Source organism: Phalacrocorax carbo, chromosome 10 (genome assembly GCF_963921805.1).
Source record: "Phalacrocorax carbo chromosome 10, bPhaCar2.1, whole genome shotgun sequence".
Taxonomy (NCBI): Eukaryota; Metazoa; Chordata; class Aves; order Suliformes; family Phalacrocoracidae; genus Phalacrocorax; species Phalacrocorax carbo.
This window is the reverse complement of record NC_087522.1, coordinates 19,563,216-19,579,018: the sequence shown is the minus strand read 5'-3', so window position 1 is coordinate 19,579,018 and position 15,803 is coordinate 19,563,216. Positions and strand designations below refer to the sequence as shown.

Genomic DNA, 15,803 nt, shown 5'->3' with positions numbered 1-15,803 from the left:
CCCATCCATAATGAACAGACTAAGCGTGTTGTTTAAGGAAATGAAATAAAGACAGGGAGCTTCATTTATTACTAACTAGCTTTTCAGGGGATCAGAGTAGAGAGGAGTTGAGGTACAAGTGGAATATTATGGCATTTCCCATGAAAGGCTCCATTAGTGGTGCTGAGAAATTGACCTCTACCTTTACCAACCACACGCTGATAAATTTATGAGGTAGAATCACATTTCCAATGCAGAAATGAACTTACAATAGGAGGGGAATTGTTCCCAGGACACAGCATACAGAACAGACTAAGCAGAACAAGGATACAATACGCACTTCATGGAGAGCCCACTTCTGCTTCAGGAACTCAATGAGGCTGGAGACCTTCCGATGTAACTCCACAATCATCCTGTATGCAAGACAAACAAAGCGAGCGAACAGAGGAAAAAAAAAAAAAGTCAGCAGTTCAAGTCACAGCCTTGATGCTACAATGGGAATTAAGGGAAGAAACTGGCATTCTGCAATACAAGCACAGAGGACACACCTACCACTCCCAAGGTCTAAGAAAAAAAAACAGGAAAACAAAAAACAAGTTATCCTGCAACTTTAGAATCTAGACAACTCACAACCGAGAAAGATCTTAAAGCCTATCAGATAAATCTGATTGCCGTGACTCAAGATACTAACTTCTCTAGAGTAAAGAAGATAAGAAAAGATGGCAAGGTTTAGCTAAACTGCAGACAAGGCACAACTCTACCACATGAAGTATAGAGAGGATGAAAAAAGGTACATAGAAAAAAACCCAAATATTTAACTTTTTGCTCTCAAAGCATTTTACAAAATAAACCTAATGATAAAAATCTTCATTCTCTTCTCTGCATGATCTTTGGTCACTATACTGAACTACTGTCTTTGAAAGAACAATCAGCATCACAGAGGCCTCATATTTTCCGCCCTGAGTTTTGGACTAGATGTAAGTGCTAGGATGAACAGCCACTGATGACACTGAAACATCAGCAACTATATTTTGCAGGGAGAAGATTAAGCTACAACTACCCTGCTGTCTGCTAGTACCACTGTATTGCAGTTGATGTGTTCACAGTCTTGGTGCAGGCACCTCTGACCACTTCCCCCCCACCGTGCCTCTGTCTCATGGTATATTCCATACAAATTTTAGAAGAACTAGTGCTGCATATCTCCATTTTACTTGCACTCTGCTCTCACAACTGGGTGTAAACAGCACAAAAGTATAGTCATCTCCAACCCTAGTAGTTCCTATCATTACTCAAAAGAACAATGGTAATCTAATTTTCAAGTCTGGTAACTCATGTTTACAGCAATAGCCTTCAGAAAAAGTACATTTAAGCAAACTGCATTAATAAAGATGAGCTTTGCCCAGTGGCAAAGAGAACCCTGAAGAGAGAGGAAGATTCTAGAATACTGCTTATGTATCTCCCTATTCTATTCTGAGCACCACAATCAGTTCTTCATTACCTAAGCCGTGGATTCTGAGCAAGACTCTGTACTCGAGCCCATGCATGATTATTTCGTGGCTGCAACTCCACAGGGACCTTGAGAGGAAGACGTACTGGCTTCTGGTCCTCTTCATCACTAACGCCTGAATGAGATGAAGTACAAAGGACATCAGTCAAAGCAAAGGCAATTCAGTCAGAACACTATATGCTCAGTTACATGAAAAAAAAAAAAAAAAAGCATCACAGACATCAGCATCACCTACAGACTATATAGGTAGCTCAGCTTCAGCAGTGGAGCCTGCTTTGTTAGATCATCTCCTGTTCCAATATGTTTTTTTTCCCCTTGGACACTGCAGTGATACTGGAGCTTCCAGCTGAGCAAGCAGTGTCAAAATCAGCTGGCTGGGAACTTTGAACTACAGTGTTTCAGACCTTTAAATTGCACTGATTCTACTTATCGGGGATGGGTGGGTGGAAGCCATTAAAAAAAAATTTTAAAACACACATATAGCTGAACTGGACTAAGTAAAAGTCTAAAATGCTCAATGCTAAACAACGTACTACTGCTTATTCACTGGCACAGGGACTAAACTTTGCATATAGTGAAAGCACAACTGGTAAAGCAGTAGCGATCTTGCCTGGTGTAGCTATTTCCTCTTCAATTTAGCTAGTGACATACTCCAAGACTTAGAGAGGTGAGTGGGTCCTAAAGTTATTGGGATTATACAAGCAAACAGGATAAGCAAGACAATAGGGACATATCTGTGCCCAACAGAAACGTGAAATGGGAAAAATTCCCCTGCCAGCGATGTACACATCAAAGCAGGCCTACTCTCTCTCATATTCTTCTGACCATATGTTAAAAACCTTTCACGTTCCAGCACCTCTTACTTACCATCTGGATCACAGAGTTTCTTCAAAGCCCTGCACATTGGAGCTTTGATACGAAGGTTTCTGCCTTTGTAACGAACAGTCGTAGCCCTGAATACATTGAAAGAGAAGTGTTTACAGGCACAATCAGCAGAAATTTGTGAACATGTACATATTAGGACAGTGTTCAAGACAATCATGGCTATAGAAGAATAAAGAAATGTAAAGGTTTGGAGTGCACATTCACAACAGCATTCAATCTTTTCTATCACTTTTCATTATAGAAATACTAGCCTTATGACCCTCCTCTTCCAGACTTTCATGAAACACCGGGCTGTCCACTTAGAGAGGGACTGCTGTTTTGTAAGTGGACCAGAATTATGTTACTTTGGTTGAAGAGTACCCTCAGAGACAGCTTCTTCATAAAAGACAAGTAGTTTTGCTTTAGTCTCCTCTTTATACTCCAAACTCTTAATTATGGGAAGAAAGTCTGAAGTTTTTTAAGTCTTCCATTGTGGAATATCAAGACCACACCTGTTGCAGAAATGAGGTCTAACAGCTTGCACAGAAATCTGAACAAAGTAACTCTTACAGTATGATTTCCTTGGCTTTTAGCTTCAATACCACACTAACAGCTATAAAGACCCTTCAAAGCAAGTGGCCATTTCTGTCTTCACACTGGAACTATTTGACTTATTCAGTCAGCCCTGTTTTCTCTTTAGAGACTTAAAGGGCAGGCCTTGAGACTAACAAAGTTACTGATGGCAGTATTTACTACCTAATACTTTAAGCAATAAGGATTACCTAGCATAGAAGCTGCAGGATTGAACACAAGTCCTTGCACGTAAAATGAAAGAAGTTACAGAGAATATTCCTACAGCAAGACCTTATTTTTTCTTATGCTGTAAGGAAGACAACATCAGGCAGAAAGAGCACTTGCCTATACTGCTGAAAGGAAAATTCACAAAAGAGCAGCAGAAGTGAAGCCAGACCTGAGAAGATGGAGTTGATGAGATGAGCTTAGTTTCAGTTACTAAGCTGTGAACTTCTACAGATTCAGAATATCCCAGGTCTGAAAGGGCATATTTCCTCAATCTGCACTGAGCTACCAGAAGCTAGAGGGAATATGTTAGCCCTCTTTCTAATGAGCTCTGACACAGAAATAGTGATGGCTCAACTAATGGAAAGAGAAGGAGGCTCTGAAGTGCTGAGGAGAAACTAGCAATAGTGCTACTTAAGGAAAAATAAAAAGACCCAAGAGCTACTTGCCTGGTTGTAAATAGTGCTTCCTATTTCCACATCTACAACAGCAGGCAACACTACAGCTGCTGTAAAATAAGCATTGTCATTACCTCTCCTCTTTTAACTTAACCCAAACTTGAGTTGTTGGAAACTTGAACTGTTTGAAGAGAGTGGGTCCCACCAAGTACAGCAGTCAATCTCTGCCAGTGGAAAGACTCTTAGAGGAAGACATGGTAACACTTGTGGATATCTAGTCAATGACATAAGGTTAACGATGAAAGGTAAAACTTCCCCCTGGTCATTGCAATAGACAATCTTAATTCATGAGGCTCAATATTCTCTTGTCATTATAGTTGTCGTGGTTTAGCCAGCAACTCAGCCCCACACAGTCGCTCGCTCACTCCCCCACTGGTGCGATGGGGGAGAGAATCAGAAGGGTAACGCTCGTGGGTTGAGATAAGAACAGTTTAATCATTAAAATAAATAAAAAAAAAACAACAACAAAAATGCAATGGAAAGGAAAACAAGAGGCACGACACTGCGGGGTCGTGATCAAATGATGAACCACCGAAACAAACCACACACAACGCAGCCGCTCACCGCCCACCTCCCTGAGCCGCAACTGCCCCCTTAATATACTGGTCACAGTGTCACATGGTATGGAATGAACCTGCCATTGGCCAGTCGGGGTCAGCCGCCCCCACCATGGCCCTGCGCCTCCCACCGACACTGCAGAGCGCGGGAAGCTGGAGAGGTCCCCGACCACCACAGGCACCACAGTGAAGAGAATTAACCCCTTCTCAGCCAAAACCAACACAATACTGAAGTGTAGATATGATTTTATCAGAAAATAAGCATTTTTTAGAAAATAAATCTTCTGAAAATAAGTTTAATCACATGCAGCTAGCACCCTCATTTTTTTAATGTGTAAATAAACCAGGTTTCAATACAAGTGAGGACAAGATCAGTATGAATCAACCCAAACTTGAGTTAACGTCAAGTTAATGGGGACTGCAGTGTATAAAGACAGAAAACAACTACAAATTCTGCTGGTCTCAAATTCAGCTGGTCAGTGCTTGGACAACTTCCCCCTTGGGTCTGAATCTTTAGGTAGAAGATCTCTGCTCTTCTTCGTGAGCCCAAACTTTGCTCTCAGCCAGCAGTCAGAAGCAGCAGCGTGGCATAAAAGTGCCTGGTACAAAACCTGAAGGATTTGGCAGAACCTAGAGAATTTGCAGTAAATAAGAACTCTAGGTACACTTATTTGCCCAGTGCTTATTATTATTTTTTCCAAGAACAGTAACTGAAAAAACAGTTGAGGACTAAATGTCTTCAACTTTTACTATAGCTCCTAGAAATCTCTTCCTGTTACATAGTTTTGTGCTAAAGTAACACATCCCCACGATTCACAACAAATACCCTTTGCCTTTAACTACAGGGATTCAATGAAAGCTAAATTTACTCTATTACCATTAATGCTGCTCATCACAGTAACTAATTTTATAGAGCTCATGCTGGGATGATAGAATGCACCCAACTGCTATAAAACGCAAAGTCTAGCATTTGATAGAACAGTTGTCCGGAAAACAATGCTGCTGCGCAAACATGCCAAAATTATTGTCTTGTTCTTGCAAGGAGTTAATTAGAGCAATCAGAACTGCTGTAATGATTTCCTTGCTTAGTGAAGACATGCCTAGGTGTTCCCTCCTATACTAGCGGAAAACAGTTTCATAATTAAAATATACCAACACCTAAAAGATCAAGTGAAGGAACTGACTAACGCTAGTATAATTAAATTTATGGGATTTCCATCAGGTGCACATGGAAAATGGTTTCAAGCCAACTACAAATTGCTGAAAGAATTTGATTAGCTAGCTTTTCCCGCCGAGAGTCCATTTATCAAATTGAGCACTCTCTTCTTCAGTGGACATTATGCATACGTTTGTTAGACAAGTAAGAACCACTGTAAGATCATAACGTTTTGATGCATTGTAAATGCGTTTTTTTAATGATTTGTAAATCAATTGACCTTTCTCTTCTGCGTATCTAAGGGAGGAGCTGGACCCTCCTGGAAAAGCCGAGGGTGACAGTATGTAGGGACGAATTGGGGCTCAGTAACGTGATGTGTCACCTTTCCTGCCAAAGACAATTATCACCAGTCTTTACCAAGGCGGATGGGCCACCTACACTTAACCCAGAAAAGGAACATGTGTAAGTTTGTATATGTTCAATAAATAGCCTCATACAAATTCCTCTAAAGCCAGTGAAAGTAAATCCCATAATGCAATGCACCTTAAAACAGGTTGCTAAATTGCAAATTTACGCTATTTCAAGACAGGAAATTCTTTTGACTACTTCTGTAAGCTGAGACTCTCCTGCATCTCGATTTAAGCTAATGGAACACCTTTGTATCAAATATGCCCCTGAATTAGCTGCATGCAAGTGAAGAGTGAGAAACAACATTTTTTAATAATTATTATTATTATTGTAACTTTGACAGTGTAAGGGTATAAGTGAGAAACGGTTTGTGGAGAGAAACATTATTTCTTCTTAGGTATATACAGATATATATAGATATATACAGATATGACTGTATAAACCAGACAAGCTTTGTGGAAATAGTTCCATCACATCACTTGACAGTGACTGAAAGAAGGGCCTGAATGCTCAAAAGATGATTTGATCCACCTAGAAAAGCTGAGCTAATTTCATAAAAAATAATAATAAAAAAAGCGCTGCTATTAATTTTTCATATTTCTCTTAAACAGACGAACTAGATGGTAATAAAGCATTTATTGAGTCAGGCTTCCTGGAAGTTGTTCCTGATCAATTTGTCTACCACCTGCTTGGCTGCACCTTGGGTTGCAGATACTCACTATCTGTTACCACCACAGATCAGGTCACAAATGAAAAATGGATCAGCATCATAAGCTCCTGCCTGCATTTGTATCTGTGCTTAAAAGGCAGAGAGGGGAAAAAAAAAAAACCCAACCAACAAAACCTAGGATAAAAGCCAGAAAAGAAGTGTGAAAAACATATTAAGGAGAAAATATTTAAAAGTAATAATCTAGGAGAAAATCATATTGGAGGAAAGAAAACAAATGCAGAACTGCTGATAGCCTTGAAAGAGGAGCAGGAACTACTGTATACCCCAAGTACTGAGTGAGAATGGCACAGTCTGGAAGTTAGCGAAGTACACTGTTCAGTAGATGAAGAAACACAGAGCACACATGAATCTGACAAAACAATGTTAAAAACTTCACATGGAAGCTTTCTCCCTGGTACTGCAGCACTCTTCCAAATCTACAGCAATCAATACTTTTATTTCACTGTTCCCTAAAATACACTTCAGAAATAGCATCCCAGCTCTCTAGATTCAGGTGTTCTGCTTGGAGAGTCAGGAGTAATCCCCTAATTTCCTTTTCCATAAAGTATGATGGGCTTCAAACAATCTAGGGAGAGTCTAAGTTATCCTTTAAACTAATATAAAATTAGAAATATTTAGAGACTGTAGTTTCCGAATTCAAATCCATGGCTGGCAGGCTGAAAAAGGAATAGTTCTACTAATGTAAAAGAAAAGCACAGTAAAAAGGAGACCGCTGGCAACAAATACTCTTAGCTTAAAAACACTTATTTCCTCCTTTTCTCTTACCTAGATCCTGGATGTTTGCAAATGCAGAAAATGGTAAATCTTAAAAAAAGTTATTCTACCGAATATGCATTAAGAACTACTAGTATAACTTGACACCAAGAGCATATTCTGTCTACTTAGAAAGACTGGTTTTGTGTATGATTTTTTTTCAGGATGAACCGCTATTTTATTATCAAGATTTTTAGGGAGTTAAAATTCCCCTCCAGCATGCCAAATAGCTTTTACAAGGAGAAATGAAGGATTGCACCCACTCCACACAAAGCACACCCAGGAACTGAACCAGGCAGATCAATCAATACATGTTAGAAGTTCCTGCCTTTAACGGTCTGTCTTATTTGTGATATTAAGAGCCTCTCAGGTTGAGGGGCAAAACCACATATGCTAACAGACACTGAGTAGTACTGTGCTTTAACTGTTGCTTATTTACAGTATTTCTTTAATTATGTGTTTGTTGTGCTTTGGTTTTTTTTTTTAACTCATCCACAAATCCTACAGATTTACAAAGGTATCAAAAAAATTTAATTTCCTCAAATGTAGTTTTTTATTAAACGTAAAGATTGTTGCAAAACCTAAGTTAAATGAAAATGTTTCACTCCTAGAAGTGAAACAAAACAAAAAAAACTTGGTTTAAGCTTATTTAAATGGGTTTCTGAGCAGTTCTGATATACTGTCATAAAACTTTGTTTGTTGTTATATACCCTAACCACACAATCCAGTGACATATCGTTGCTGTAATAAAGAACTAGCAACAAAGGTCTGGACAGAAAGTGATTCAGATTTCCTGTAATTTCTAAGGGAGCTTTGTTTCACAATTGTCCTGCTTAGTGCTTCTGAAAACTTTAAGCAGCTCACATGGGCCAGCGTTGACATGAGTATGCTGAACTACTCAGACCAGTTACAAAAGCTGACAGAACAATTCTTACCTTCCCCTTGCATTTATAAACGTCTAAACTTTGGTCTATTTTCTAGAAGATCCCCAATTCATTCAACTACAACTGTACCAAAGGCTATGGTCTAGCCTGATTTTACATGTTACTGAAATTCTGAAGACAAGTGCACAAACGTATAGTAGTGAATGGCCTAACTTCAATGACCAAACAGGGACATTTCACACAAAGATTTTGCCATTACTTGGAATAGCCAGCTGAGTAAGTGTTCAGGCACTAGTATCTGTGACCTGGGTTATAAACTCAACTAGGAAGATTTAAAATATGGTTTTCTTAAGAGCACCTCACAGGGTCATTTGGTTTCCCACACACCGTGTTAACTATTGCATAAAGCCAGAGATGACATGTAAGAGAGGCAAAATAAGCACTGAATTAGAATGTACAACTCCAGGGTCTAGAGTTGCCCTGCAAATGAACTGCCAGGTAGCTCCTCACAATCTTAGCCTCTCTTGACAATTAAATGAGGCTAATGATCCTCTCCTGAACTAGGTAAACATCAGAATAATGCACGTTCACATTCCCTACTTTTAATCACTTTGGATTCACTTTCACTCCAGATTTTCAATGCAGTGACAAACCTTATAAAGCACATTGCACTCGGAGGAAAAGGAGGAGCATCATACTTGAGAGAAACACATTAGGAACCGAAAAAAAAGAACTGCTTAAAAATTGAGGGGGATCACAGAATTTTAACATCACTGAGCAAGAAGGAAGTTTTAATTTAATGGGATATGCGCAATGTATTTGCTTCTGTGATACGAGGCTGCTCTCCACATGCAGGGAATTAATTCAGATGGTGTAGACATCCACGTGGTAATGAAGACGAAAATGTCAACATTGTTCGTCTGTGCAGTTTGCCTCTTCTCGACTGACGAGGTTTACCCACCAAGTAGAGTAAGAGATGCAGGTGAAAAAGAGAAGCAAAGATGTGTCCTCTATCTGGTAGACAAAAAAAGCCTATGCAAAAGCAACTATTTCTGAACTGCCTAAGAATGTTAATATTAGGTACACTTCAGTTTTTGGGAGGAAGACTAGCATTAATATTTTCAAATGCAGAGACTCCTGATTTTCTTAATTGTACAAAATACAAACCAAATGGCAATTTCTTTTCTAATTTCAAACTTAGCAGTTAACAAAAGAATGAACAAGTAACTTCATAAATAATCATATTCAAGACCTGCAACACAACAGCATACTGTACAAAGTTCATGTCCCAGGAGATGAAAGGTTAATAAACTGTAAGGAACTCATTTGGAAACTCTGTGAACAATAGAAAGGCACAATAAGTATCCATTTTATGTATGGTAAAGATGCAAACTCAGCAGCTGCTGAGTGTGTAAACTCTTCTCCTGTTTACAGTAACTGCTACTTCATCAATTATTTGTCTGTTACAATGAAGCACCCTAAAAGCAAAAATGCCAGAAGTAAAGAGGGATCTGTGACAGACACAAAAATAATACTGTTTTCAAATCTCTCTTAAAGGCGTGAAAAGCCTATTTAAAGACATAGGATAAGCCAATGCCTGCTTAATGATCATGCTCCTTAAAATAACACCCTTTGAAATTGCCAAGACCGAACCCCCAAAACGCATAATTCATTCTTGAAGTTAAAGAGGATACTCATTCTTAAAGTCAAGCAGATGCAGAAGTGACTGAGGGAGGAGGGCTGAGGCCTACGGTGTACTCTAAGTGTGGTTTCACATCTGAAAGTCAGGACACATGAGCACTGTTGACAGAACTGTTTAGAGATGAACTGTATTCCCTACAGTCAATTATCATAGTTATAATGCTGTAACTTCTCTAAGGAATTCTCATTTCACTACCTTCTTAAACTTCACCCATCATTTCTTACTAATAGCAATTAATGGCTTCACGGAACGGGGAGAAAAAAAAAACCATACAGAACAAACTAAGAATGGAAAATGTCAAACTGCAGCCCTAAGAAAGTAAGAGATGCCCCCTAAGACTCTGGATAACAAATTCAACAATCAAGCTGCTGAACAAGCGCAGTTTTAAGAGTTTCAGGAATAAGCTCTTACTTACCCGGCTTGAATGAGTTCATTGAGTTTAGCTGCATTCTTGTCATCCATACCTTTACATGAAATAGAATAACACAGTGAATTAGGATTTAAATTGGCATAGTCTTGACCTTTTTTCGTATCTGCTCGGTTCTCAAAGCTATTACCTTTTATTCTCACACAGGATTAACGTGCATAAATGTGTTATAATATACCCTTTCTGAAAAGTTTCTATTTTCATAGTGTGCAAGCTTTTCATGATCCTGCCATGAAAATTACATTTTACTCATGGATTAAATGACCCTAGTTTAGGTGCTACTGTCACCTTGGGTTGCTGGGTGTTAGTCTGAAACTGCGGTATTAAAAAGAAAAGCTTCCTCATCTTCCTGCTCAATCTCCGTTGCTAAGGCAGCACGGCGTAATGAAAGAGCATCAAGCCTTCACAGCGCTGAATGCAATAAAAAAAGTAAATAAAAATAATGAAATGCACACGTAACCCACATTTTATTTCTATGCATTATAGAGCACATTTTTAAATGGACATCATGGTAACTTGATTTATATTCCTTATGACAGTTAGGCCCAGGTCTATTTACTGAACAATTAACCTCCCTCTGGCAACATTGAAAGTGTTCCTGACATACTTTCACGTCTCAACAGCTCTACGTAAGGCATCCCAGTTTCTGGGAATATTGGGATTGGGGGAATACCACGGGGCAGGAAGAAGAAAAATAATAATTAAAAAAGCAAAAAAAACCCCTACTTTCACCAGCTGCAGAGCAGACCTCTCATAAACTGGGTGGAGAGGCTTGCAGCTTAAGCCTGTTTGGTCTTGGAGACTAGAATTTTCCAAGTAACAGTAGGTAAAATATGTAAGCAAGTACCAAAGTTATAAAAAGGCAGAAGCACAGAGTATGCATGCATTGCCATGGTGACTGAGTGAAACCTTATCCCAGTCATAGCAAGGAGGGTCTGTTGATGCTTTTAAGACAAGACGTGGATATAGGGTAGAAACACTAATACTGATTACTAACAACGCAGTCTGTCTTGCCTCTGCACCTTGTCATGAAACAGTTCAAAATTGCTTCTCCAAGATGAATTAAAACAATGGAGATCTTCGAAGAAACAGAAGAGAGTCAATATGTACATTCACAACAGTCTCGTTCATGACACATTACAATAAAAAACCCAGGTGAGGAAATAATATAGTAAAAAAGAAAACAAACATCTGCCAAAATACTACAATTCATTAGGAATTGTACATGTCCACTCATTAAATCTTTCCTGTCTTTTGCACTTTGTAACTAGTATGACTCTACAAAGTATTTTGAGGATTTTCCATGCCTCACAAATTAAACAAAATTTGTAGAAAACACACTATGATATAACATTGACTCTACAAAAAGCTTGAGGACAAATGACAAAAATCCACAGATAAGAAGGTATACGTGCACAGACTAGCACATACTGTGCATGTTCCTCTGCCCATTCTCCAGTTAGAGCTCTCACTAGTCTGAAGGCCATAAAGACCACCTGAATCATATCCTGGGCTGCATCAAAAGCAGTGCGGCCAGGTCAAGGGAGGGGATTCTGCCCCTCTACTCTGCTCTGGTGAGACCCCATCTGCAGTGCTGCATCCAGCTCTGGGGTCCCCAACACAAGAAAGACATGGACCTGTTGGAGCGGGTCAAGAGGAGGGACACAAAGATGATAAGAGGGATGGAACACGTCTCCTATGAAGAAAGGCTGAGAGAGTTGACGATGATCAGCCTGGAGAAGAGAAGGCTCTGCGGAGACCTTATGGCAGCCTTCCAGTGCTTAAAAGGGGTTATAAGAAAGATGGGGCCTGTTGCAGTAGGCCACGGGGAATGGTTTTACAGTAAAAGAGGGGAGATTCAGACTAGATATAAGGAAGAAAAGTTTTATGATGAGGGTGGTGAGACACTGGAACAAGTTGCTCAGAGAAGTTGTGGATGCCCCATCATTGGACATTTTCAGGGTCAGGTTGGACTGGGCTTTGAGCAACCTGATCTAGTTGAAGATGTCCCTGCTTGTTGCAGGGCAGTTGGACTAGATGGCTTTTAAAGGTCCCTTCCAACCTAAACCATTCTACGATTCTACGAACATGGTAGTAAGCCTAAGCTCAGATATCTTGCCAATGCAACCAATCAACTTCCAGAAAATGGGGGAGCGTATGTATGGCATATACTCATCCATCTACACTCATCCTTATTGACAAAACCAGCCTCTGGTATTGACAAGGTCAGAATGTATCTTGGTTAGCCAGTACAGTTGTTATTTCTGATTATGATTTGTCATGCTTTTTCATCTTGAGGGTTCAATAAGTAAAGATTTAGGGACTGACTTAGAGAAAGGCACCATCCCCAATTTTGATTGCATAGGCAGAAATAATTGTTGGTGCAAATTATATCGTTTACACATTCCATTGCTTAGTTTTCAAGAATAATAAAATAGACAGATAATCACATACATTTACCTGCCATCTATGGGTATTACATGCACTGCATTCCACAGATAGCAAAAGCTAAAGAAATCTGTCAAGGAAAAAAGGGGGACTAACGCAACAGACTAAGGAGGTATTTTTATTCTTAAATACATCTAATGAAAACATGATACCACAGATTACTGCAATAGAATACAGTGAACACAAATTCTGAGTAACTCAAACGTGAAACTGTACTAGCTACCGCTTACTTGAAGGGCAAACACTTCTGATTCTACTATATAAAAATAATTTTAAGTCATTCATACTCACATCCCCCAATCTTTTTCCTTAGTTCCCCATAGCAGATTAAGCCATAAAGCTCCAGGGAGGATTTTTTCAGCCCTTGAGAAAACACTGAAAAGCAGAAAAAGTGTAAATGAGATGTAGATTCTCACACACAGAGACATTGCAGATACTCATTTCAACACTGAAAATGAGATTATTTGTATTTTCAATTAACAGACAAACACCTCACCAAAGGTAAGGCTAAGTTGTGTTTCAAGAAACACTATAATGAGATGAGTTCACCAATTTCCTTTTGGTGACTTAAATATCTGGGAAATTATTCGTTTTTAGATTGCAGAAAAGACAAAGCAGCTTCCACAGAATTGAAACAAATATGCAACAGTTTGATATGCAAAATAAAGCTAATTCCTAATAAAGCTAACTCTACATCACTTGTTTACAATTTCTAAAGGGCATGTCCAGATGCTCTCAAGAAAATGCATACAGAACTCTTTCTTATACGAAAATTAAGAAGTAGGTCTGAATTTTCCAGAAGATAGAGAATGTCTTCAGTGCACATGAATTCACCTTACAGACTAAATGCAAATTTTAGATTCTAAATATTTATATGAAGAATTGCACACATTTTATTCACCTTTACAGGGTTTTCTTCTCCTTTCTCACCAACACACAACGTGTGTGTTATTACACATGATGTGTAATAGCATCATTATTGCTAATAGATCCCAAGAACTATGACAGCACGGGAAGAGAGTCTTGTGATTTACAAATCACATGAAAATATTTATTCTTGTCTATACGTCAAGAATTCAGTTCTCTGACTTGCGGGCTCATTTAATATCAAAATCCAGACATGCATATTTCTACCAATACTAAAGCTATGTCAAACTACTGCACTAAGTCTTCAATTCCTACAGCCAATGAGATTTCAGACCTTACAGGTACAGATACAGAACTTTATGTTATTCAGAAAACAGATGAAGTTGCTCCATGACACCTTTTGGGTTTTTTTTAAGTTCTTCTATACTGTGTTTGCTGTAACATTTGTTTTTAAATAAAATACTAATAGCTTGTTTCATTTTAAAATGCTGTCTTGTTTTGAAAAAGGAACTCAAAAATACACCTTATAACAGGTGTTTTAGATGCAGAAGTCCCCCTTAAGATAACCTAATCTCAGGAACAGACAAAACAATTTTGTACAAGAGACTCTATTGTACACTATTTTTGCTTTCCTTCAGCTTTTTTCTAGTTATATCTATTTCTCATTAATGAGTTATTTTCAATTTGAGAGGCTCTGGCCACAAATCATGTAGATGACCTTCCTATCTAAACTTTTGCTGATGCTAAAGAGAGTTGTTAGAAGACCAAAAAATTCAACCACCATGAAACTGCCATGATTTATTCAACTTAGCATATAACACTGGAAGGGTAGGAAAGCCCTAGAGACCCCTACTTGATCAACAAGCTAAGGGGAGAACTGCCATTCTTCATACCTTAAAAAGAGTCAAAAGATTTGGGTCTTAGTAAAATCTGTTCACTCTCCAATAGATTTCTTTAATCTACTGTTCAGATTAGGCAAATTGACTTGAATTGTCACTGCCTGTTACTGAGTAGTATGCATCTGATAATAGATTTTTATCAATGATCATATATTACTATTATTGTTACAAAACACCACTAGTAGTTCGTATGACTTCCCAATTTAATTAATTTCATTTCATTCAACAAGCTGGGGAAGAAAGGAGAAGAATGGGAAGAGGGGATCATGGCACTGGGAATCCTAAGTGACTGAACCGACAATACAATTTCAGGCTTATTTATAGTGTGAGCCAATATTTCACTGTTTACACTTGAATGAGACTATTTATTTATTTCTACCTTCCTCTAAGAAGTACAAGTAGTGCTGGAGTCATTTTGGTTGATGAAGTCATGCCTGACTAACATTTAGGTACCTATCCTCCAAGATGTGCTCTTCAGAACAAAAAATTTCCCTGAACCTGACTTTTCCCAGTATTAGTAGTAGTATCAGCATTTATTATGGCGTGGTGAATTGATATAGAAGCAGTGATACAAATACCAGTTTTGAGAATTATTTTTCAGAAAACATGAACCTCAGTATGGCCACGGTAATAAAAATAAGACATGTTCACAGACCTCCTATCCAGTATTTGTTCTCATCTTCACCATTCCTAGCCTCCATGATGGCACGAAATGGCAGGACTCCAACCCTCACAAGACTGCGAGCTCTACACTAAGCCCATTTCATTGCATACTAACCATTATCAAAGTCAATGTACTTTGAGATCTTGTGCCAGGTGCGGTAGTAGAAATGGCGGACCTGTTCCTTGTTCTTCACCATGCTTGCTGGTTTGCCTTTTTTCTTGTATTTCAGGGCAATGTTGTTCTGGATAGCTTCAAAGTCCTTCCCATGCTGAAGAATAAACAAAACAAATCCAAATACTCAAAATGAAACCTCTATTTTGTCATAAGACAACTTGAACAACATGAGTGACTTTGGGGTTCTTAGTGGGAAATCAGATTTCAACAGTCATAGAATTCTTGGGTATCAGAACTCAACAGCACAAGAATAACATTGGTTTCCTTTATTTTATATAAAATGTATTATAGATGCCAAATAAATTATTTTCCAATTTCTTGAACTGTTTCAAAATAAAAACTGTTAAGTTGCTAGCAAACTTTTGGGGAAAAAAAAAAAAAAAAGAAAAAACCAACCAACCAAACTTTAATCATAAATGTACTATGTATGAGAACTGAAAATACCAATTTTCTCACTTACTTTCTTACTCAAGCTTTATTTGCTTTCCTCTGCATTTACCCCTCTCTCCCTCCTTCCTCCATTTCTGA

At 38.5% G+C, this 15,803-nt stretch overlaps 2 protein-coding genes across 5 annotated transcripts in view; one reads left to right on the top strand and one right to left on the bottom strand.

Moving 5' to 3' along the window:
- LOC104053172 (major facilitator superfamily domain-containing protein 1) overlaps window positions 1–15,803 on the top strand; it is a 284,336-nt gene that overhangs the window by 52,074 nt on the left and 216,459 nt on the right. The window lies entirely within an intron of this gene.
- CRAMP1 (cramped chromatin regulator homolog 1) overlaps window positions 1–15,803 on the bottom strand; it is a 52,244-nt gene that overhangs the window by 22,772 nt on the left and 13,669 nt on the right. For 3 of the 4 annotated variants that reach the window (XM_064462271.1, XM_064462269.1, XM_064462268.1), the window contains exons 4-9: window positions 15,216–15,369; window positions 12,963–13,046; window positions 10,212–10,260; window positions 2,354–2,439; window positions 1,478–1,601; window positions 311–392 (exon numbers count right to left, since the gene is read on the bottom strand). In XM_064462271.1, the coding sequence (XP_064318341.1) occupies window positions 311–392; window positions 1,478–1,601; window positions 2,354–2,439; window positions 10,212–10,260; window positions 12,963–13,046; window positions 15,216–15,369 (579 nt within the window). The remainder of the gene's footprint in view (window positions 1–310; window positions 393–1,477; window positions 1,602–2,353; window positions 2,440–10,211; window positions 10,261–12,962; window positions 13,047–15,215; window positions 15,370–15,803) is intronic. The other variant, XM_064462270.1, reaches the window with a different exon arrangement.